This window comes from Eschrichtius robustus, chromosome 18 (genome assembly GCF_028021215.1).
Source record: "Eschrichtius robustus isolate mEscRob2 chromosome 18, mEscRob2.pri, whole genome shotgun sequence".
NCBI lineage: Eukaryota > Metazoa > Chordata > Mammalia > Artiodactyla > Eschrichtiidae > Eschrichtius > Eschrichtius robustus.
Genome location: NC_090841.1, coordinates 6,019,603 through 6,045,549, shown reverse-complemented (window position 1 = coordinate 6,045,549; position 25,947 = coordinate 6,019,603). Strand labels below are relative to the sequence as shown.

Here is a 25,947-nt window from a genome sequence, read left to right as displayed (position 1 = left end):
TTCTATATCCTTAGTTACTTTTTTTTTTTTTTTTGGCTGCACAGCATGGCATGCGGGGATCTTAGTTCCCCAACCAGGGATCAAACCAGCATCCCCTGCAGTGGAAGCTCGGAGTCTTAACCACTGGACCGCCAGGGAAGTCCCCTTAGTTACTTTTGACAATTTAAGTTGGGCCAAGTCGTCATGACAACAGATGCCACCATCTTCATAATTTGTCTTCTTTCCATGAAATCCTTCCTTTGACCTCTTGAATCATCCATCTCTCCCTGCTTCAGGATTTATGTTCTTATTAGACTTCTTTGGAATGGGAATAATGGTACCTAACCTATGGGATTGTAATGAGAATTAAGTGAGATAATAGTTGTAAAGTGATTAGTACAATGTTTGGAACATTATAGGCACTCAAATGGTAGCAATTATTATACTGAGGCATAATGGTTTAAAGGAGAATGGATTCAAGCCAATCTGAATTCCATTAGCCTCTTACTAGCTGAAAGACCTTGGGTGTGTCACCCAACTTCTCTGAGCCTTAGATTTCTTTCTTTCTTTTTTTCTTTCAATTGGGGTATAGTTGTTTTACAATGTTGTGTTAGTTTCTACTGCACAGCAAAGTGAAGTAGCGTTCCCTGTGCTATACAGCAGGTACTGAGCCTTAGATTTCTAACTGGAGAAACCATTCCATCTCATTCCTAATGACAAGCCAGAGATAACCAGTTTGCATTTTGGTGTACTGCCTTCCAGTCATTTGGGGATATGTATATATGTATATATGTATATATTTGTTTATACTTTAACCTAACACAGGTCATACTATATAGTTTTGTATCCTTTTTACCCTAAACTCTTTGAAAGCATAATTTTAAAAAAATTGAAGCATAGTTGATTTACCACGTTGTATTAATTTCTGCTGTACAGCAAAGTGATTCAGTTATATATATATATATACACACATATACACATTCTTTTCTGTTATGGTTTATTATAGGATATTGAATACAGTTCCCTGTGCTATACACTAGGACCTTGTTGTTTATGAAAGCATAACTTTTTTTTTTTTAATTTATTTATTTATTTTTGACTGTGTTGGGTCTTCGTTTCTGTGCTAGGGCTTTCTCTAGTTGCGGCGAGCGGGGGCCACTCTTCATCGCGGTGCGCGGGCCTCTCACTATTGCGGCCTCTCTTGTTGCGGAGCACAGGCTCCAGACGCGCAGGCTCAGTAGTTGTGGCTCACGGGCCTAGTTGCTCCGCGGCATGTGGGATCTTCCCAGACCAGGGCTCGAACCCGTGTGCCCTGCATTGGCAGACATTTTCTCAACCACTGCGCCACCAGGGAAGCCCCATAATTTTTAATTGTTCCCATTTTTTGTGTTAACTTCTAAGTCACCCATGTTATATTTCTTTGTAAAACAAAATATACACTTGAAATCTATTCAATACAGCAGCTAACAACTAATCTGTAGAAGAATCATATGAATTAGTTTCTAGGCATTGATTTTGAAATCTATCTATTGTGTGTTAAATTGCATTCCCCCTCACCTATCCCCCAAATATTTTGGAGTCCTAACCCCCTGTACCTCAGAATGTGACCTTATATGGAAATAGGGTTTTTACAGAGGCAATCAAGTTACAGTGAGGTCATTAGGGTGGGTTCTAATCCAATATGACTGGTGTCGTCATAAAAAGAGGAAATTTGAACACAGAGACAGACACACACAGGGAGAACATCATGTGACGATGAAGGTAGAGATCAAGGTGATACAGGAGAAGCCAAAGAATGCCAGAGATTTTCAGTAAAGCCCCAGATGCTAGGAGCACCGAGGCATGGGACAGATTCTCCCACAAGGCTCTCGGAAGGAAACTTACTCAAATCTCTAGCCTCCAGAACCGTGAGACAATACATTTCCGTTGTTTAAGCCATTCAGTTTGTGGTACTTTGTTACAGCAGCCTTAACAAACTAATACATTTTCTGTTGCCAGGAATTGTAAGGAGATGATTATTTTAAAATCATCTTAGACATAAACAGTTATCACAAAATTCTGCCGTCAGAGGTTTGCAGTTCAGCTGTGTGCCACCAGGTTTGCACCTTGGAAACAGTTCCCAAGGTTATGCTATAGTTCATCTCATGTAGGTGGGTTAGTAAGCTGACAGTAAAGAGTAGCTGATGATATCTAAGGAAGGATAGTTATCTTCTGCACGTTCAGTTCAGGATGACTTCACTAATCCATCGTTTCAAAATCTTTTTCCCCCCAAATCTTTTTATTATAGAAAATTTCTAAGAGAAGTATAATGAGCTTATGTCACTGTCACTTAGGTTTGATATTACTCACACATGGTCAATTTTGATTCCTCCACTCAAATCCCCCACATCAAATAATTTTGAAGAAAATCTCAAATTTTCCATCATTTATAAACAGCTTTTTTGAGATCTAATTGACAAGCCATACAGTTCGCTTATTTGGTGTACAATTCAATGGTTTTTAGTATATTTACAGAATTGTGCAACCATCACCATAATCTAATTTTAGAACATTTTCATCATCCCAAAAGAAACCCTCTACTCATTAGCTGTCATTTTCTTTTCCTCCCTCAACCTCCCCATTTTATATCTTATCCGTAAATATTTCACAGGCACTTCTACAAAGATAGGAACTATTTTAAAAATACATAACAATATCATTAGTGCACATAGAAAATTTTGAATAATAATTATTTAACATCAAAGATAAAATCTGTGGTCACATTTTCTTGATTATTCTATACATGTTTTTCACTTTGCTTAAGTCAGAAGCCAAATAAAATCCTCACATTACACGCTGCAATTGCTTGATATATCTATTAGTTTTCTTTTAACCTAAAGGTCAACCGTCTAACTCTCTCCTTCTCTTTTTTCTTACAAATGTTTGTTGAAGAAACCAGGTTATTTGTTCTATAAAGTTTACTAGGGCCTGGAATTTTCTGACTGTATCCTTGTGTCATTGTTTACCATGTTCCACAGTCCCATGTGTTTCCTATAAATTGGTAGTTGAATTTTAATGGGGTTTTAATCAGATTCAAATGTTTCTTGTTTGGATAAGACTTCTTCACAGGTGGAAGTGTTGTGTCAAACTGCCTTTTAAATGTTCTTTTACTGTGAAATACATCATACTTACAGCAGTGTATAAAAATAATTATATATTTTAAAGAAGAATAATAAAATGAACAAGCACCCATCACAAAGGTTAAATAGCAATAGAGTACTGCCAGTACCTTCTCTAATGAAATCTTTCCTCACCCCATTCTAGGGGTAAGCACTATCCTGACTTGTGTGATAGTTATTCCTTCACTTTCTTTGTACCCCTTATGAATATATTCCTAAAGAGAGTATTGTCTGGTTTGCCTTTATGTCTGTTATTCTATGACCTGCTCTTTTTCCCCCTCAACATTATGTTTTTGACATTCATCCATATTGTTTATGGTAACTGTAGCTCATTCATTATCGCTGTTATATAATATTTCATTATATGAATAGACTCTAGTTTATCCTTTTGTTAGTGGACATTTAGATTGTCCCCAGTCTTTTGATATTACAGACGATAATTCTACGAACATTCTTGCTCATGGTTCCCGGTGCTTGTGTGCAGAGTTTCTCTAAGGTGTATGTGTGTCCAGGGGTGAAACTGCTGGTGTAAGGTGTGCAGATGTTCAACTCCAGTAAGTGATGGCAAATTATTGTCCAAAGTGTTTATACCAATTTAGACTCCCACTAGCAGTGGACGAGAGTTACCCATTGATTCGAAATCTTGCTAATGCTTGGTATTGTCAGATTTTGCCAATTGGTGGGTTCAAATTCTCTATTAATAAAAGATGTGTAAAATTGTACTATGTAGTTGATATTTCAACTGAATTCGCAGGAATCCTATTAAAATATTCCTTCTGCTTGTCCCTTATTTTCAGGAAAACAACGCTTTGTATTTTAAAAGTGACATGAAGGCATTTCACCTACAGATTGTCATTGAAAATAGGTAACAATTTTTGAAGGGGGAGAGAGAGATTTGTGTAATTTAAGGGCTGGAGAGATATTCATGAGATGAAGGACTGCTTACTCATAGCTATGCAGCAGCTAAGCATTATGGTGGTAAGAATCTATAGATAAAATAGATCCTTTGTAGGGCCAGTGCAAGACCCTCCATTCAACCCAGAAACAAACTTACTCTTCTCTCTTCCGTTTCTTCTTTCATCTCATTCCTCCTGATTGCTTCTTGCCACGAGCTCTGGAACCAAAATTTTACACGAGGGTGTGCATAACTAGATGAGCAATCTAGGGCTCCAGATAATGTAGGGCTACCTTCCTTAGAGTGTTGCTGTGACAGATAAATTAGGTATCATATTAGATATGGTTCTCGGCACATTTCCAGGAATGATGGGCATCACCTCACCTTCTAAATGTTAGCCTAGGGGGAGGAGGGGTGGGGGAGGGATGGGTTGGGAGTTTGGGATTAGTAGATGCAAACTACTACACATAGAATGGAAAAACAACAAGGTCCTACTGTATAGCACAGGGAACTATATTCACTATCCTGTGATAAGCCATAATGGAAAAGAATATGAAAAAAGAATGTATATATATGTATAACTGAGTCACTTTGCTGTACAGTAGAAATTAACACAACATTGTAAATCAACTATACTTCAATAAAATAAATTTTAAAAAAATAAAATAAATAAAATGTAAAACAATGTTAGCCTATACCTCATACTCCAAAATGTTTCAGTCCATAAAATTTGCTCTTTCTAGAATTATTTTTCTCCACCAATTTCCAGGGGGAATCAAGAATACATAGAAACCATTGTTATTTCTCCCCTTTTACTACCTCTCCTCACAGATTTCTGCCTTGTGTCTAAGATTCTTTGAAAAAGCAGCAATAAATTTTGAATTGATTTTGTGTCCTTGAACAGTGCTCCACCCAAGCTGATATGTTTCAAACTTGAAATCATTAGTTTCTTTGAAAGCAGTAATCAGGCTGTAAATAAAAGGTAATGCCTTAGATCTTGGCAATTGGAAGGCTTGCTAGCCCACTTTTCTTCCCATCACCAGCCTGCTTCACTGCTTTTATTTGTTCATGTCTCACTGAACTCAACGTTTCTTTCTCTAGCTCTGTCTAACCTAAGGTAGGTGCTTAAAAAAAACTTTTTTTTTTTTACTTTTCATTGTGGTAAAAATGCACGTAACATAAAATTTACCATCTTAACCATTTTTAAGTGTACAGTTGTGTTAAATACATGCACATTGTTGTGCAACTGATCTCCAGAACTCTCTTCATCTTGCAAAACTGAAACTCTGTCCCCACCAAACAACAACTCTCCATTCCCCCTCTCCCCAGCCCCCAGTCCCAACCACTCTTTCTGTCTCTATAAATTTGACTACTCTAGGTAACTTATATAGGTAGAATCACAGCGTTTGTGTTTTTGTGGCTGGTTTATTGCACTTAACATGTCCTCAAGGTTCATCCATGTTGTAGCATGTGCAGAATTTCCTTCCTTTTTAAGGCTGAATAACAGTCCAATTGTATGTATATACCATATTTGTTTATCTATTCACCTGATTTTGTTTATCCATTCATCTGTAGATGGACATCTGTGTTGCTTCCACCTTTTGGCTATTGTGAAAACTGTTGCTATGAATATGGGTGTACAGATATCGTTTCATTACCCTGCTTTCAATTCTTTTGGGTATATACCCAGAAGTGCAATTGCTGGATCATATGGTAATTCTATTTTTAATTTTTGGAGAAATTGTCACATTGTTTTCCATAGTGGCTGCACCACTTTTAAAGTTTCTGTTATGCTCTGGGGGAGAAAATTATCCTACTGTAGACTACAGCTGAGGAAAAGGATTGTATGGCCGAGAACGCCCACTGTCAATTATCACGCTTGACTAGAACATGATTAAAATAATTAAAAGCATGGAATTCCTAGAACCTGGAGACACATTATAAACCACGTGGTCCACTGCGCTCACTTACAGGTGAGTAAACTGGGACTCTGAGAGAACAAGTGTTTGGGAAGGTCAAGGGCTGGTTAAGGGAAGAATCAGAGCCGGCATCCAAGGCTTTCCAAATCTTCAAATTATTGCCATGAAAATAATTTCAACTTGAAATATTATGTGGTGAAGAACAAGAATTACGGAATGGTTAATTCAAAACATCCCCTGGGATGCACTGTGTGTTCTGCTTTTGTTTCTATGGCTGGTTTTCAGCCTCCCTGCTTGCCTTGGTTGACATTGAAACCGAGCCTGTTTTTCTCGCTGCCGCCGTGGACAGCGTCCTGGGCATCCTAGGAGATGGAGGGGGAGACAAAGAAAATCGGTCCGCAGTTAGGACCCACCGGGCGTGGACCCCGACCCTCTGCTCGCCTGCGCGCCAGCCAGAGGGGCCCGCGTGTGGCGCGGATGTAGCTCCCATCCTGCGGCCTCAGAGCCCCCCGCGCGCGAGGGGCTGGCTGCCTGCACTCCCCACGCTCCGGGATCCGAACCAGCGGGTTCCGGGACGCCCGGGGGCCAGGCGGCTCTGGCCGTGCCTCCTCCCCAGCCGGAGCCGCGGAGCCCCTGCGACTTCCCTGGCGGAACCGCGCCCAGTCTCCCCCGCCACAGTCGGGGGGCCCCGGGCGCCGCGGAGCTCGGGCTGCGGACCACGGTGGGCACGTGGGCTCGGCCGCAGCGCTGCGCCAGGCACCGGCGCCCCGGCACAGCCCCTGCCGGTGGGGAGAGGGATCCTCCCCCCCGTCTACTTTGCACCAGTCCGAGGGAATTTGCGGTCGGTGACGCGCATCCTTAAGCGAGCCACCTGCAGCGCGGGGCGCGCCGCTGAGGGCGGCATCGCAGGGCTGGGCCGGCGCGGCCTGGGGACCCCGGGCTCGGGAGGCCATGCCGGCGTTGGCGCGCCTCGGCGGCCGGCTGCCGCTGCTCGGTAAGGCCCCGCTCGCCCGCTCGAGCCCCCGCGGCCCCCGGCCCCCACCCCGCGCGGGGACCGGGCGCGCGCCTCCTCCGTCCCCGCCGCCGCCGCGCGCCTCCCCGCCCCGCTCCTTCCCTCGCTCCCGCGCCCCTCCCCTCCTTCGCGCCCTCCAGGCTCGCCCAGAACCCGCCCGCGGCCCCGGCCTGGCCCACCCCGCGTCCTCCTCCCCCTCCTCTCGCGTCGCCGCTCCGACTCGGGCCGCTGGACCCACCGGCGGCCCCGACCCCGCAGGCGGCCTCGCCGAAGCGCTGCCTGGGGCCGGGGCCGCGGCCGCCCCGCCCGCCCGCCTCTCTGGCTGCCCGCTCGGCCCGCGCGCCCGGGTAGTGGGCCGGCAGCCCGAGTCTGCGGCCCCGAGCTGGGCGCCGGGGGGCCGGGACCTCGCCTGCACCGACCCCGGCTACCGTAGACTCGTGGGTGGCGTCTTTAACTCCTCTTTTGAGGTTTTGATTTAGGGAGTGAACTCTGATGGCAAGATGCGCCCGCGTTCTCCCCCAAAGCGAGTCATCTCGGGTGACGACCCCCAACCCGCCGAATGTCGGTTGGATCAATGAATAGTTGCTTTGGAAATATTATGCAAAGGGGATTTACATCTTAAAATACTAGCTACCCCCTCCTCCTGTACTCGATTTTTATCCCGGCATTAAACCCCAAGGGGCTTTTCAAGGACTCAGCTGACTGTTCCCAAATATTCTGGGTAGCACAGTTGTTACTGGAAAAAAACAAAAAAAAAAACCCCAAAAACACCCTTTAGATCCAGTTCATCTATTTGGAAAAACGAGAGGGTTGATTTGCGTTTAGGGTATAGGAGACAGAGTTTTGGGAGCCAGGGAGCCTCCGGTCCCGGTCCTAGTTCTGCAGCCTTCGGGGACCAACCCTCACTGCCCCCGGCCCCGGCGTTGTGCTCTGTCCAGTGAGGGAGTCCGGCTGTGACTCCTCCAGCTCCAAAATTCTAGCAGTCTGTCTTGAATCCTCTGTGGTACATAAAGAAAATATTTGCAGTATGGACGTGCAGGAATTATTTCCAATAGATTTTGTTTCAAGTAATTAAGAATTATAGAGTTAAAAAAAATGTAACATAAGGGGGAAAAGAGTGGAAAAACATCTTGCATTTCCTAAACATCTTTGTTAATTGGGAAATATGTACATTTCAAATGTATGGTACAATATGTTTTTCAGATTCTATTACAAAAAGTTAGCTTTCTGTTATGTATAACATTAGTAGTAAGTGGATTTTTCAGCAGCATACAAAGGCTTTGGGAAAGTATAAACATCAGTACATGAAACTATAGTTAAGCTGCATTGAATTCTTTTATATTTAGGGACAATCTCAGAAATTCCTACATCTCTCTCCAGATTTTTCTAAATTAGGTATAATTCACATAGAGCAAATATGCACACATCTTAATAGTACAACTCCATTAGTGTTTGTGTAACCGCCTGATCTTTATCCGATCAAGACACAGAGCACTTCTAACTCCGCCCCCTCTCAGATTATACCCCCCAAAGGTAGCCACTATTCTGACTTCTGATACCATGGTTTTGCCTGTTTTTTGAACTTCATGTAAACCAAATCATTATGTTTTTTTAAATGTCCAGCTTTTTTCACTCAACGTTGTGATTATGAGATTCAACCTTGTTCTTAGTAACAGTGTTGTTGTTTTTCCCATTGCTAGGTGCTCTTCCTTAGTATGAATAGATGATACAATTTAATTATCCATTATTGTTGAAGAACATTTTGGCTGTCTCCAATTTTGTGAAATGAAACATAACACGGCTGTGAATATTCTTTTACATGTTTTGGGGGGACAGAAACACCCATTTCTCTTTGGATGATACCCTCAGGTCGAATTCCTAGATGATAAGGGAAGGCATATGTCAGTTTTGGTAGGTACTGTCAAACAGTTTTCCAAAGTGGTTTTACCAATTTACATTCCCACTAGCAGTATATGGGAGCTCCAGTTCCTCACATCTTTGCCAACACTTGCTATTACAGATTTTCTTGAATGAAGAAGCACAAAGTGAGAAGCTTAAAAATGAGGACTTTAAATGTTTAAAAGCTTTACATTCCTTGAATTTTTGGATGCCATCCCCATTTCCCTTATATTGTAAGCTCTACCTTTCATAAATAATGAGGTTTTCTAAGTAGTATTTAAAGAATGGACACATACTCTCCATGGCCTTAGCTGCATTCTGTGCTGATCGTGGCTAGGAGGAGGAGGATTTCAATATTTCAGTAACTGATAACTATTTCTCTCATTAGTGTCAGAAAATTCTATTCAGAGTTTTGACCTACACATTTTAGTTGACATCCTTTGCCCTTGCTGCTTATCTTACTATTTGCCTTCTTGTGAGCTGGTAGCCTACAGGGGACCAATTCAGGAGGTGGGTGAGGGAAGGGATGCTATGCAAAGATTGGTTTGAATTGGATGGGACACCAGACTTGGTGACCTGGTGTTAAGGTCCCCCTTCGATCCTAAAAGTCTTGGTTCTAATTGTTACCATCATACAAATTTAGATTTGGCTGTTCATTTCTTCTTGGGTACGTCACGTGGATCTATAGTTAAATTATCCTCTTAGGTTTAATTATGAACTACTTGGCTCTACTTTTTATAACTAAAAAGGCACTTTCATTAATTCTTAGTTATCAGTAAAGATTTTGTTGGTGGTGTTATTGAAGTCTCCTGTTGTTTGACTGAAAAACAGTCAGGTAACGAGATATTAATTGTGGGGGAGGAAGACTTACTTATATTCCAGGGAAGACTTAAGACAGAGGAAGAGGAAACCTGCATGAGAAAGAAAGAGAATTTTTTTATTTGACAAACTTTTATTGAATACCTATTTCAGTGCTAGGCGTATGGGGGTACAAAGATGAAAGAGATGGGGAGGGGGGAACTTACATATAAATAGTTAATTCCGTTCTATTTTAAAAATGCGTGGTCATCGCCTTTCCCCAAGAACACGTTTCAGCACAGAGCTTGCTTTCAGTGAGTTAAACCTTCCAACACATTTATCGTGATCACTAAATATCTGTGGATGAAAAACAGCATGCTTCAGTGAAGGAAGCTTTGACCAGGTCACAATAGGAATCCCAGGGTTGTTGTTCCCTAAAACTACTTAAACATGGATATACTGTGTTTAATGGTTGTGGGAAAGCAACGGCTCTTCCATTTAAAATAAAACAAATGGGCTGTTCCAGAGTGAGACATGGCCATTTTTTTTTTTTTTTTTTAGGTCCTAGGAAGAAGTAATTTTCCAAATGGTTCTTGGAACAAATTTGTGGACTGCATTTTACTCCCCAGGGAGTATCCCTGCTCAGCTGAGAAGTCCACAGGATGGCTCAGCTTCATGACTTTCTCCACAATTCTTTTCATTCCCCTCATTTGGTCATTCTCTAGTGAAACTCACAAAGCAACGTGACAAGAGCCCTTACCAGTCAGTGTTCAAGATTGCGATCTTGCTGGATCCCCAAGTAGCCACCAGATATTGCCTTAATCTTTGGGTCAAGATTCTGATTTGGGCAAAAAAAGCAAATAATCTCAAAAGTATTGTATTTTATCATTTTTCTTGAGTTTGAAAGGGACCTTGGAGAGGACAGGAGTAAGAATTTGCAGAGGGGAAATTGAGGGGCTGAAAATTAGCTTGGCCTGCTTTGTAATTTGCTTAGCTTGGTCTTGCCACTATGCTCCATCCTTTATTCACTCTGAAATAGCAAAGTCTTGTGACTCTCACAGTAGATGGTTTGCCTGAATAGAGCTTTTGGTTTTCATCAGGTGACTTTGTGATCTTAATATTTTTCCATCAAGATTTCTAAAAAAGCCTTAGCTACTACTTAGGTAGCCATGGTTGTGTGGCCAAAGGTTTTTCTGTCCTTGGGGGGGGTCTGTGAGCTTTACACGTAAGTGATTGAATTACCCCTGTGGCTGGATCATACTTGGTTCTCAAGTGATGAAAGCTTTTGTAGAACTCTGATGGTCGTTAGTTGGAATCACGCAATTCTGTTCGACGGGTCCCGACACATGTAGAGGAAAGTTAAAAATAATATAAAGTACACACACAGTGTTCTTTTGTGGCTAGAGGAATTGCATAAGATCCTAAAAGAGGAACTATTGTTATTTTTTAGGTTAAACAGTAAAAATATTTTTTCACTGCTGTCATTGTAAGTCAATTGGTAGCCAAGAATCCTCCATAAAATTATTTACAGTCTACTTTAAAACAGGATATTGTCATTATTTCTTTAAACCATTGTGTTTTGATTTTAAGATATCCACGGAATTCAGTCTTCAACTGCTTTGCTATTTGAGTTACGATGTTCCCAATGTTAGGGATTCTGTTCTTGGAGGTGATGCAGATGGATGTGCCAGGACGAGCAACACAGTTAGGAAACATGAATTCTTTATTCTGGCAGGGAGTGCCTCTGCACTTAAGTTCCTCATCTGAGAAAAGGAGATAAGCAGTGTCTTACTCCTTCATCAGATAATACCTGTAAAGTGCAGCTGCTTCCCTTGTTAGGCAGGTGCTTTGCAGAAGAAAGCATCAGGATTTAGAGTCACAGGATTTTCCTCCTTGCCTTCTTAGACCCTTTGGAGCACCGTGTAGTCCAGTAGGTGCCAGACAGTCCTGGTTCCTGCTCAGTCTAATGTTAGGGGCGTTGGTGGCAAAGGGTAGGCATGTAAAAGGAAAATTGCAGCGTAATTTTAGAAATAAGCACCGAGGCTGAGCCTCTAATGCAGACTGAAAAAATAAGGCAAGGCCTCCAAGAGGAGATGATGCCAGACCCTTGATTAGAAAGGTAAGACTTGACAGGGAAAGGGGAGGATCAGGACATTCCAGGCAAATAGGACAGTGAAGAAAATGGTACAGAGGTCAGAAACACGGAGTAGATGGAAACTGTAATTCCATCCCGGTTGCTGAGGCACAATGTCTGAGGATAGGGGAACCCTCATTTAAAAAGTTGTGAGGGGCTCCCCTGGTGGCGCAGTGGTTGAGAATCCGCCTGTCAATGCAGGGGACACAGGTTCAATCCCTGGTCCGGGAAGATCCCACATGCTGTGGAGCAACTAAGCCCATGCGCCACAACTACTGAACCTGCACTCTAGAGCCCGCGAGCCACAACTACTGAGCCCGCTCGCCTAGAGCCTGCGCTCCACAACAAGAGAAGCCACCGCAACGAAGAGTAGCCCCCGCTCGCCGCAACTAGAGAAAGCCTGTGCGCAGCAACGAAGACCCAATGCAGCCAAAGATAAATAAGTAAATATTAAAAAAAAAAAGGTTGTGACTCAGAAAATTGAAGCCTGTTCAATGGGTAGCTTTCTTAAAAAAAAAATTCTGAGTTACCAGAGGCTCCGTGTGTGATGTGTAAGGAGTGTTTTACTGATGTGATAAAGGACTTGGATGTTATCATGTGGTCCAAGAGTCTCTGGATGGAATTCAGGGGGTCCGTTGCATCCTTCATGGGGTGTGTGTGTGTATGTGTGTGTGAAGATTAATTGCTTTCATCAGATTTTTCAGTGGGATTCGTGATTCAAATGGTAAGGACCAGTGCTGTAGGTTGCCGAGGGGTTTGAGGGAGATGCTCGATGTGTATTTTAGAACGACAGTTTTGGGGTCTGTGTCAAGGATGCATGTCAGGCAGACAGGAACATGGCAGGGAACATGGCAGCTAGGAAGCTGTTGGCAGTAGTCCAGGCCAGAGGCAAACAAGGACTGGAATTAGGGCAATGGTAATAGAGATGCAGAGCTGCGGAGAGATTTGGGGATTATCAGGAGGTTAAAATGTCAAGGTTTGGCAGCTGCCTGGACGATGGGAAAAGTGGGGGAGAGGGAGGAGTCGAAAATGACTTCTGGGTTTCTGGATTTGGTGACAGTGGGTGTGTTGGCACTATCGGGGCGGGGGTGGGGAGGGAGTAGGTTTAGGAAGGAAAGCAGGGAGTTCAGTCTGAGAGTAAGTTTCCTGGGGGCCACCCAGACATATAGCCATATACACAGGAGGTATGAATTTGGAACTCCTGAGCAAATAGACTGTAGTTAAAATCATGGGAATTTACAGAGAAAGAGCATAGACTGACTGGCAAAGATGAGAGCTCCCCAGGTCTAAGGAAGAACACACAATCGCTGGATCTTTCTTGTGACCAGCCCCATCCTGAGGCTACAGAGGGGCCCCACCCTCAGCTGCCTTGTTAGCATAAACTCTGGAGTGCCCAGAAGGGGCCCATTATGAATAACAACAGACACTCCTATCCCTCAGGGAATTCCAAGAATTTTAGGAGCTTTGTGCCAGGAATCAGGACTAAGACCAAATATATTCATTATACCACGCTGGTCTGCTGCCCTCTTTTACCAAATGAGGAAAGTGGGGCCCAAAGAGGTTAAACGACTTGCTGAAATCCAGGGTTATCACAGCAGGTAACTCAAAGCTGGACTTGGAACTCAGATCTTCAAGTCTTACCCAGTTCTCTGCCTCATAGGAGACTTGACTTGGAGAATTTGACAGTGTGGTGTCCTGACATTCTCTGATTTGTTTTATAATGTCTAAAACCATCACTTTTTCAGTGGAGTAGACTTTACTTTTACCTAAAATTTTATTTTAGATGGGTGCCAAATTTCTTTCTCCACTTATCCCCTCACCACCCCTCAGGAGCTCTCTTCCGATTCTAAAGTTGTCCTCGGACTTCCCTGGCAGGCCAGTGGTTAAGACTCCATGCTTCCACTGCAGGGAGCACGGGTTCGATCCCTGGTCGGGGAAGTTCTGCATGCTGCGCGGTGTGGCAAGAAAGTAAAACAAACAAACAAATGAAGTTGTCCTCATTGCTCAGAATGTTTGGAACGAGACTCTGGGAAGTGCCACCAGGGTTTTGGAATGGATTCTCAGAAAGAACCTTAATATCAGTGGGGGCAAATTCTTCCTTTGGCTTTTTAAAAAGTCAGATTTATTGAGGTACACTTTTCATATAACAGATTTTACCCTTTTTACTGTATGGCTCTATGAGTTTAACCAACACATACAGTCACATAACTACCACCACTATCAAGACAGAGAACATTTCCATTCCCCCCAGAACTCCCCGTATGCCCCTTTGTAGTCAACCCTAATGCCCATCCCCAACCCCCCAGGAACTAGTTATCTCTTTTTTTGTCCCTATCATTTTCCCCAAATTTTCCAGAATGTCATATAAGTGGGATTTTACAGTATATAGACTTTTGAGTCTGTTTCTTTCACATAGTGTAATTATTTGAGATTAATCCATGTTGTTATGTATATCAGATCTTTTTTCCTTTCTATTGCTGTGTAGTATTCCATTGTATGGATGTGCCAAAGTTTGTTGAACCAGCTGAAGTTCATGTGTTTGCTTCTAGTTTCTGGCAATTATGAATAAAGCCACTATAGATATTTGAACATAAGTTTTGGTGTGAGCATAGGTTTTCATTTCTCTTGGGTAAATATCTTAGGAGTGGTGTTGTATTGCTGGAATGTATGCTAAGTGAATATTCAGCTTTACGAGAAAGTGCCAGTTTTTCAAAGTACTTGTACAGTTGCACAAAATCATTGTCATAACTTGGTATGGTCAGTTTTTTTGTTTTTGTTTTTGAACATTTCTAACAGGGGTGTAGCAATATGTCATTGTGGTTTAAATTTGCATTTCCCTAATGACTAATGATGTTGATCACCTTTTTGCCATGCTATGTTTTGTTTGATGAAGTGTCTCCTAAAATCTTTTGCCTGTTTTTTGTCAGGTTGTTTGTTTTGAAAATATTTTCTCCCATCCTGTGGCTTGTCTTTTCATTTTTTTAACTGTGTCCTTTGAAGAACAGAAGTTATTAGTTTTGATGAAGTCCACTAGTGGAGAAAAATTAGCCCTATACTAAACACTGCTCTGGTCTCACCTAACCAAGCTTAAAAGCAAGACTTGAAGGGATCAAGTGTTTACAGTGAACTTAACTACATCTCAGAAAAAAGTTCAAGAATATTTAACAGGACACAGAAATATCTGACAGCAGGTAAAATTCACAATGTGTGGCATCTTGTTACAAATTAACAGACAAACAAAAGATAAAAATTCAACCCATAATAAGGAGAAAACTCAAATATCCAAAGGACACCCATAAATGGCATAGAATATAGAATTACTAGACAAGAACATTAAAATAGTTGTTATCACTATATTCCTTGTGTTCCTGAAGCTAGAGGAAAGCTTGTACATGTTAAGTAGGGAAATAGCAAATATGAAAAATCACACAAATTAAACTTCTAGAAGTAAAAACTAAAATTACACTGGTTGGGATTAATAGATTAGATACTGCAGAAGAAAAGATTGGTGAACTTGAAGACACAGTAGTAGAAACTGTCCAAAATGAACAGAGAAAATAGTCAAAGTAAAATGAACAGAGAATCAGTGAGCTACATGAGGACTTCAGTTGGTCAAACATACATGTAAGTCTGCTGTATGAATGTATCTGTTTTCTCTGGATGCATTTAAGATTTTCTCTTTATCATTGGCTTTAAATAACTTGATTATAACGTACCTTTTGCAGTTTTCTTCCTGATTCATGTGCTTGGGTTTTGTTGGGGTTCTAGGATCTGTGGATTTATCATTTGCCTCAGATGTGGAAAGAATTTTCTCCATTATTTCATCGAATATTTTCTTCTGTCCTCCTTTCCCCCATTCTCTCCAAGAACTCTAATTACATGTATATTAGACCACCCAAAGGGAGTAAAATATAAGACTTTTAAAAAAATTGTTTAACTTGTTAAGATAATTGATTGCTTACAGCAAAAATAATATCAGTGATTTTTGGGGGGTTTAAAACTTATGTGGAAGTACGCTGTATGACAGCAATAGCACAAAGCCTAAAGAGGGATGAAATGGAAATATACTATTGTAAGTATATATTGATACTATTGTATTCTGATATTATATATGAGGTGGTATAAGAGCACTTAGAAGTAGACTACATTAAGATAAAGACATATACTATAAACCTCAAAGCAACTACTAAAATAAAAAAGCAAAGCATTATAGGTAATGATCCCAGAAAGGAGATGACATGGAACCATAAAAAAATACTCAATTATTCCCAAAGGAGGCAGAAAAACAGGAAAAGGGAAAAAAGAACAGATGGGACAAATAGAAAACAAAGAATAATATGGTAGATTTAAACCTAAGCATGTCAATAATGTCATTAAATAATCTACATATCACAATTAAAAGGCAGAGGTGGTCAGATTTTGTTAAAGGAAAAAAAAAAAAAAAAAAAAAAAAGCAAGACCCAACTATAATGTTCTTAAATGAAACCAAACTTGGATAGGAAGACACAAATAGGTTAAAAGTGGAAGGATAGGGGAAAAAATTCAATGTTATCACTAATCAAAAGAAAGCTGGAGAAGCTAAAATACTAGACAGAGTATATTTCAGAGCAAAGAATATTACTAGGGACAGAAAGTCATTTCATAATGCTATAAGGCTTGATTTATCAAAAGGACATAAAAATTCTAAATATTTATGCATCTAATAACAGAGCTTGAAAATGCATGGATCAAAATTTGATTGAATTGTGAGGAGAAATGAACAAATCCATAATTAAATTCAGAGAGTTCAATACTCCTTCAATAATTGATAGAAGAAAGAGAAATAAAGCATTACGATATAGAAGACTTGAACGACAGTATCAACCAACTTGACCTAATTTATCTTTAAAGAATACTTAACAACAGCTGGATATAGGTTCTTTTCAGTTGCATACAATACACATCAATTTAGACCATATTCTGGACCATAAAACAAGCTTCCATAAATTTTATTCCTTTATTTATTTATTTTTATTTTTGGCTGTATTGGATCTTCGTTGCTGCACACAAGCTTTTTCTCTAGTTGTGGCGGGCGGGGGCTACTCTTTGTTGCGGTGCACGGGCTTCCCATTGCTGTGGAGCAAGGGCTCTAGGCACGTGGGCTTCAGTAGTTGTGGCACATGGGCTCAGTAGTTGTGGCTCACAGGCTCTAGAGGTCAGGCTCAGTAGTTGTGGTGCATGGGCTTAGTTGCTCCGCGGCATGTGGGATCTTCCCGGACCAGGGCTCAAACCCATGTCCCCTGCATTGGCAGGCAGATTCTTAACCACTGTGCCATCAGGGAAGTCCCCATAAATTTTAAAAGATTCAAGACATACAAAGCGTATCCTTTGATGGCAATGGTATTAAATTAGAAATTAATAAAAGAAAGATAAATGGAAAATCCTTAAATATTTGGAAACTAAATAACACATTTCTAAATAATACATGGGTCAAAGAAGAAAACAAAAGATATGTGAAAATGTATGTTGAACTAAATGAAATGCAATTTATCAGAATTTGTGGGATGTCTCTAAAGCAGTACTTAAGAGGAAATGTATTAAATTATTAATTATTAAATGATTAGCAGCATTAAATTATATTGCTATAAATTACTAGAAAAGAATAAAGATTTCAAATCAATGATCTCAAATCTAAGCACAAGCAAGAGGGGAAAAATAACAAGTTAAACCCCATGTAAGGGACTTCCCTGGCGGTCCAGTGGTTAATCTGTGCTACCACTGCAGGGGGCATGGGTCCGATCCTTGGTTGGGGAACTAAGATTCCTCTTAGCGTGTGGTACAGCCAAAAAAAAAAAAAATCATGTAAGAAACAAAGGAAGCACACATGATCAGAGTGAAAATCAATTAAATGGAGAAAAATGGAGAAAATCAGTGCAGCCAAGAGCAATAAAATGTCAATAAAATTGCTAAACCTCTAGCCAAATCGATCAGGGGAAAAAAGGACACAAATTTCTAATATCAGGAGTAAGAGAGGCAACACCACTACAGAATCTATAGATATTAAAAGGATAATATGGAAATATTATTAACAACTTTATACTTTGACAACTTACATTTAATGGAAAAAATGCCTTGCAAGACACATACTACCAAAGCTCATCCAAGAAAAATTGATAACCTAAATAATGCTATGTCTGTTAATAAATTGAATTTGTGGTTAAAATATTCCCACAGTGAAAATTACTGGAGCACATGGCTTCGCTGGGGAATCTACCAAGTATTTAAAGAGGAAATAATACCAATACTGCACAGATTCTTCCAGAAAATTTAAGAGAAGATAATACTTCTCAACACATTCTATGAGGCCAGCTTTACTTTGATACCAAAACCAGAAAAAGACATTACAAGCAAAAAACAAAAACAAACTTGCAGACCAATAATTGCCATGAATATAAATGCAAAAATTCTTAGCAACACTTTAGCAAATCGAATTCAACAGTGTGTACAAAAGATAATATATCATGTCTAACTGGTTTATTCCAGGAAGTCAAGGTTGGTTAATATTTGCAAATGAATCAATGTAGTTCACCATATTCACAGAATAAAAAGGAAAAGCCATTAAAAAACAAAAACAAACCTGTATGATTATCTCAATAGATACAGAAGAAGCCTTTGACAAAATTTAACATCCATTCCTGATAAAATTCCCCAACAAACTAGGAATAGAAATGATTCTCCTCAAACTAAGTAAAGGTATCTATGAAAAACACTTAGCTGACATCATACTTAACATCAAATGACTAAGTATTTTATCCTAAGATCAGAAATAAGACAAGGGTATCCATTCTTACTACCTCTTTTCAACATTGTACTGGAGATTCTAGCCAGTGTAATAAGGCAAGGAAAAAGCATCCAGATTGGAAAGGTAGAAGTAAAACTGTCTATTTGCAGATGACATTAATCATATATGTATAAAATCCTATGGAACCTACAAAAAAGTAATGATAACTAATAAGCAAATTCTGTAAGTTTGCGTGTTACAAGTTTAGTGTAGAAAAATAAATTGCGCTTCTGTAACAATCAGAAATTGAAGTGAAAAATATAAAACAGCACAAACATATGAAATAGGGATAAAGATAGACAAGATCTGTACACTGAAAACTCCAAAACATTGCTAAGAGAAATTAAAGAAGCCCTAAATAAAAGGATATATACAACGTTTATGTACGGTATGACTCAATATTGCTAAAATGTCAGTTTTGCCCAAATCAATCTAATGATTCAATACAATTCCTATCAAAATCCCTGCAGAACTTTTTGCAGAAATTGACAAGCTTATTCTAAAATTCATATGGAAATGAAAGAGACCTAGAATACCCAAAACAACTTTGAGAAAAAGAACAAGGTTTGAATATTAATAATCCTTGGTTTCAGGGCTTATTATAAAGCAATAATAAGACAATGGGGAATTGGCACCAAGATAGACAAATAGATCAGTGGAAAAGTATAGGAATTCCAGCAATAAATCAGAAATATGCAATCAATTTATTTTTGATGGAAGTTTAGAGGTAATTCAATGGAGAAATCATAATCTTTCACTATATGGTGCTGAAACAATTAGATACTCATTTGCACATACGGTCATATGAACAACTTTGATTCATGTATCATACCATATAAAAAGTTTACTCAAAATGGTCATAGACCTAAATTTAAAACTAAAATGTAAATGTAAAAACCTACATGTAAAACCTAAAACTGTAAAACTCCTAGGGGAAAATCTTTCTAACCTTATATTGGACCAAGATTTTTTTAGTTAACAAAACCAAAAGCATAATCCATAAAAGAAAAACTGATCAATTTGACATCTTCAAGATCGAGTTTCTGGTCTTCAAAAGACAAGTCACAGGTTGGTAGCAAATATTTGTCAATTACATATCTGATGAAGGACTTGTATCCAGAATATACATTTTTTAAAAACTCGAAGATGACTGTGAAGGAAGCTCCTGAACTCACCTCCTCCCATGGACACACCAAATCTACAGCTACACATGGAACAGTTCCTTCTGAAGGAAATCCAGAAACCAGCTAAGCAACTCTTACACATCAGGCAAATGAGAAAAAAAAAAAAAAAAAATTGAAATGGATAGAAAAGACTGAGACACAATCTTGCCATAAGTCCAGCCCCCAGCACAGCAACATGCAATTGGTAAGGAACTCACAACTTTAATTTTCTCCCTGAGGAGTGAAGGGTTTGGACCCGGCATCTAGTGTTCCTACTATTAGGACTTCCATCTGAGGGACAGGCCCCCAAAACACCTGGCTCTGAAAGCCAGTGGGGCTTGTGTCCATGAGACCCACCAGAATCTAGCAAACAAAGAAACAGTTTGTAAAGGTTTGCAAGGACTCATTATGACTATACCTGGGGCTCTGGGCCGAGGCAACAGACATAAACGTCCTTCTCCCAGTTTCTTCCTTAAAGAGGCCTATTTTTCTAAAAAAAATTTTATTGAAGTATATAGTTGGTTTACAATGTTGTATTAGTTTCTAGTGTACAGCAAAGTGATTCAATTATACCTGTAAGTATATACATATTCTTTTTCAGATTTTTTTCCATTATAGGTTATTGCAAGGTAATGAATACAGTTCCCTCTACTATACAGTAGGACCTTGTCATTTATCTGTTTTATATATAGTAGTATGTATCTGTTAATCCCAAGCTCCTAATTTATCCATGCCCCCCCTTCCCCTTTGGTAACTGTGAGTTTGTTTTCTATGTCTGTGAATCTGTTTCTGTTTTGTAAATAAGTTCATTTGTATCATTCTTTTAGATTCCACATATAAGTGATATCATATAATATTTGTCTTTCCCTGTTTTTCTCTGACTTACTTCACTTAGTATGATAATCTCTAGGTCCATCCATGTTGCTGCAAATGGCATTATTTCATTCTCTTTTGTGGCTGAGAAATATTCCATTGTATATATATACGACATCTTCTTTATCCACTCATCTGTCAGTGGACACTTAGGTTGCTTCCATGTCTTGGCTATTGTGAATAGTGCTGCTATGAACAATGGGGTGCCTGTATCTTTTTGAATTATAGTTTTGTCCAGATATATGCCCAGGAGTGGGATAGCTGGATCATATGGTAGCTGTATTTTTAAGTTGTTTTTCTTTTGGCTGTGCCACTCAGCTTGCGGGATCTTAGCTCCCTGACCAGGGATAGAACCCAGGCCCGCGGCAGTGGAAATGTGGAGTCCTAACCACTGGACCACCAGGGGATTCCCTCTATTTTTAGTTTTCTAAGGAACCTCCATACTGTTCTCCATAGTGGCTGTATCAATTTACATTCCCACCAACAGTGCAAGAGGGTTCCCTTTTCTCCACACCCTCTCCAGCATTTATTATTTGTAGACTTTTTGATGATGGCCATTCTGACTAGTGTGAGGTAATACCTCATTGTGGTTTTGATTTGCATTTCTCTAATAATTAGCGATGTTGAGCATCTTTTCATGTGCCTGTTGGCCATCTGTATGTCTTCTTTGGAGAAATGTCTTTTTAGGTCTTCTCCCATTTTTTGATTGGGTTGTTTGTTTGTAAAGAGGCCTATTTTCAACCTGAGGGTCAGACTCCTAATTTAACATACATCTAGGAACTGACTGCAATTCTGCCTGAGACTGAGGAGGCTGGAAGCACCATCTACACGTCCCCCCTCTGATATCTCTCTGAAAGGAGCTTTTGCACATATCTAGAACCCTGGCCTTTGTGACTGCCATGCAGAGGACACACCCCCTTGATCTGGTGGCCAGCAGGTCTTGCATTTGTGGGCCCCATTGGACTGTAGCAAACAAAGAAACAGTTATTAACTGGCTATCCTTTATGGCTCAGTGCGGAGAGGGCAGACAGAAACACTAGCTCCCATTCTTTCCCTGAAAGAGGTCTGCTTGCATACTTTAAAAGCCACTGCCTGAACATCCAGCTTCAAATCTCTGTGCATCTAGGTGCTGACTGAGATCCTCCCCTTTGGTACACTGACAAGTCATGGTACACCCTCACTACTGGGAGACAATAAGCACAAAGAAGGCAATTTGAGAGACAACCAAGAGCTAAGCCTGGGCTGAAAAATAAGATTTATCTTCTACAAGAGACCACTCTGTGAATACTGGGAGAATATGGCTGTGTTATCCAATTCACAGAAACCAACATGGAGAATTAAGGGAAATGAAGAAAGAAAGGAGTATGTTCCAAACAAAAGAACAAGATAAAACTCCAGAAACAAACCCCAGTGAAATGGAGATAAGTGATTTACCTGTAAAGAGTTCAAAATAATGGTCATAAAGATGCTCACTGAGGTCAGGAAAACAATGCATGAATAAAGTAAGAATTTGCATGGAGAGAGAGAGAGTTTAAGAAAGTACTAAACATAAATCATAGAGCTGAAGAATACAATAACTGAACTGAAAAATTCAAAACAGGGGTTCAACAGCAGACTAGATGAAGTGGAAGAAAGAATTATTGAAATCAAGGACAGAGCAGTGGAATTCATCCAATCAGAGGAGCAATAAGGGAAAAAAAAAAAGAAAAGAAAAAGAGTGAAGACAGTTTAAGTGACTTAAGGGACACCATCCAGCTGAACAATATTCATATTATAGGGGTCCCAGAACGCAAAAAGAAAGAGAAAGGGGCACAAAGTTTATTCAAAGAGATAATGGCTGAAAAATTCCCTAATCTGGAGGAAAGAAACAGACATCCAGATCCAGGAAGCCCAGAGAGTTCCAGATAAAATGAATCTAGAGAGACCCACTAAGACACATTATAAATAAATTGTCAGAAAATAAAGACAAGGAGAAAATCTTAAAGGCAGTAAGAAAAAAACAACTTGTTAGATACAACAGAACCCCTATAATACTATCAGCAGACTTTTCAGCAGAAACTTTGCAGGCCAGAAGGGAGTAGCATTATATATTTGAAATGCTGAAAGAAAAAACTGATAACCAAGAATACCTGGCAAACCATCCTTCAAAAAAAAATTATTTTTTTGGCTGCGTCAGGTCTTAGTTGCGGCACGTGGGCTCTTCATTGCGGCGCACGGGCTTCTCTCTAGCTGTGGCATGTGGGTTTTCTCTTCTCTAGTTGTGGCACGCAGGCTTAGCTGTCCCGCAGCATGTGGGAAACTAGTTCCCTGACCAGGGATCGAACCCACGTCCCCTGCATTGGAAGGCGGATTCTTTACCACTGGACCACCAGGGAAGTCCCCTGCCCTTCAAAATTGAAGGAGAGAGAGAGTTTTCCACATAAGCAAAAGCAGAGGGAGTTCATTACTACTAGACTGGCTTTACAAGAAATGTCGTAAAGACTTCTTCAAGCTGAAATGAAAGGACGTTAATTAGTAACAGGAGAATATATGAAAGTATAAATCTCACTGGTAAAGGTAAGTATGTAGTTAAATTCAGAATATTCTAAGGTTGTAATGGTGGTGGGCAAATCATTTGCAAATCTAGTATGAAGGCTAAAAGACAAAAGTAGTAAAAATAACTATAACTATGACAATTTGTTAATGGATACACAAAATAAGAAGACATAAATTATGATATCAAAAATATAAATTGTATGTGTGAGGGGAGAATAAAAATATAGAGCTTTGGTATATATTGAAACAGGTGGTTATCAGCTTAAAATAGATTGTAATAAATATAAGATATTTTATATAAGCCTCACAGTAAACACAAAGCAAAAACTTATAATAGATACACAAAAGATAAAGAGACAGGAATCTAAGCATACAACTACAGAAAAGCATCAAGTCACAAAGGAAGAACCAAGAGAAGAAGAAAGGAACAAAGGAATTACAAAACAGCCAGAAACAATGAACAAAATGGTAATAATAAGTCCATACCTATCAATAATTACTTCACATGTAAATGGACTAAATTCTCCAATCAAAATACATAAAGTGGCTGAATGGAAAACAACAGCCAACTATATGCTGCCTACAAGAGACTCACTCAGTTTTAAGGACACACACAGACTAAAAGGAAAGGGATGGAAAGAGATACTCTATGCACATGAAAACCAAAAGAAGGTAGGGATAGCTATATTTACACTGGATGAAATAGACTTTAAGCCAAAGACTGTAATAAGAGGTAAAGAAGGTTATTATATAATGATAAGAGTCATCCAATAAGAGGATATGACATCTGTAAAAATTTATGCACCTAACATAGGAACACCTAAATACATAAAGCAAATATTAAGAGACCTGAAAGGAGAAATAGACAGCAATGCAATAACAGTAGGGGACTTCAATACCCCACTTTCAACAAAGGATCGATCATCTAGACATAAAATCAATAAGAAAACATTAGACTTAAACTATGTGTTAGACTATGGGGACTTAGACATTTATAGAACATTCTGTCTAACAACAGTGACAATGCATTCTTCTCAGGCTCACTTGGAACATTCTCCAGGATATTTCTGATCACAATGGTATGAAACTAGAAATCAGTTACAAGAAGAAAACTGGAAAATTCAAAATTATGTGACAATAAAACAACATGCGACTTAACAACAAATAGGTCAAAAAGTAATTGAGAGAAATTTTTAAAAATATCTAGAGACAAATAAAAAAGGAAATACAACATCAAAATTTATAGGATGCAACAAAAGCAGTTCTAAGAGGGAAGTTGATAGCAATAAACATCTACATTAAACAAAAATAAAGAGTGCAAATGCACAACCTAATTTTACATTTCAAGGAACTAGAAAAAGAACAAATGAAACCCAGGGTTACTAGAAGGAAAGAAATAACAAAGATTAGAGCATAAATAACATAGAGACTAAAAAGAAAATAGAAAATATCAATGAAACTAAGACGTGGTTTTTTGAAAAGATAAACAAAATAGACTAACCTTTAGTTAGACTTACCAATAAAAAAAAATTACCTTAATTAAAAAATACTTTCTTGGGCTTCCCTGGTGGCGCAGTGGTTGAGAGTCCGCCTGCCAATGCAGGGGACGCGGGTTCGAGCCCTGGTCTGGGAGGATCCCACATGCCGCGGAGCAACTGGGCCCGTGAGCCACAACTACTGAGCCTGCGCGTCTGGAGCCTGTGCTCCGCAACAAGAGAGGCCGCGATAGTGAGAGGCCCGTGCACCGCGATGAAGAGTGGCTCCCGCTTGCCACAGCTGGAGAAGGCCCTCGCACAGAAACGAAGACCCAACACAGCCAAAAATAAATAAATAAATAATTCTTTAAAAAAAAAAAAAAAATACTTTCGTGCTAAAAATGCTAACCATCTTCTGAGCTTTCAGCGACTTGTAATAGTAACATCATAAATCACTGATCACAGATCATCATAACAAATTAATAATAACAAAAAGTTTGAAATATTGTGAGAATTACCAAAATGTGACACAGAGACATGAAGTGAGCAAATACCGTTTGAAAAAATGGCTCTGATAGACTTGCTCAAGGCAGGGTTGCCACACCCTTATTAAAAACGCAACATCTGTGAAGCACAATAAAACAAAGTGCAATAAAACAAGGTATGTCTCTACTATGAACAATTATATACCAACAAAGTGGACAGCCTAGAAGAAATGAATAAACTTCTAAAAACATACAACCTACCAAGATCAAATCATGAAGAAACAGAAAACATAAAACCTACCAAGACCAAATCATGAAGAAACAGAAATACTAGTAAGGAGATTGAATCAGTAAAAAAAAAAAAAGCTCCCAAAGAAAATCCAGGACCAGATGGCTTCACTGATGAATTCTAACAAACATTTAAAGGAGAAATGTTTCAATCCTCTCAAACTCTCCTAAAAAATAGAAGAGGTGGGAACACTTCCAAACTCATCTTATGAGGTCAGCATTACCCTAACACCAAAACCAGAAAAGGACACTACGAGAAAAGAAAATTACAGGCCAATATCCCTGATGAACATAGATGCAAAAATCCTCAATGAAATGTTAGCAATCTAAATTCAACAATACATTAAAAGGATCATATACCATCATCAAGTGGGTTTTATTCCACAAATGCAAGGATGGCTCACCATCTGCAAATCAGTCAATATGATACACCACATTAACAAAATGAAGGATAAAAATTATATGATCATCTCAAGAGATGCAGAAAAAGCATTTGATAAAATTCAATATCCAC

The 25,947-nt window shown here is 39.6% G+C and overlaps 1 protein-coding gene across 1 annotated transcript in view; it reads left to right on the top strand.

Annotated features, from left to right (window-relative positions):
• Positions 1-7,463: 7,463 nt before the first annotated feature.
• The window catches only part of FLT3 (fms related receptor tyrosine kinase 3), a 74,782-nt gene continuing 56,298 nt past the window's right edge, over positions 7,464-25,947 (top strand). Inside the window, exons 1-2 of the mRNA XM_068526502.1 lie at positions 7,464-7,524; positions 9,632-9,697. Coding sequence (XP_068382603.1) covers positions 7,464-7,524; positions 9,632-9,697 — 127 coding nt within the window. The remainder of the gene's footprint in view (positions 7,525-9,631; positions 9,698-25,947) is intronic.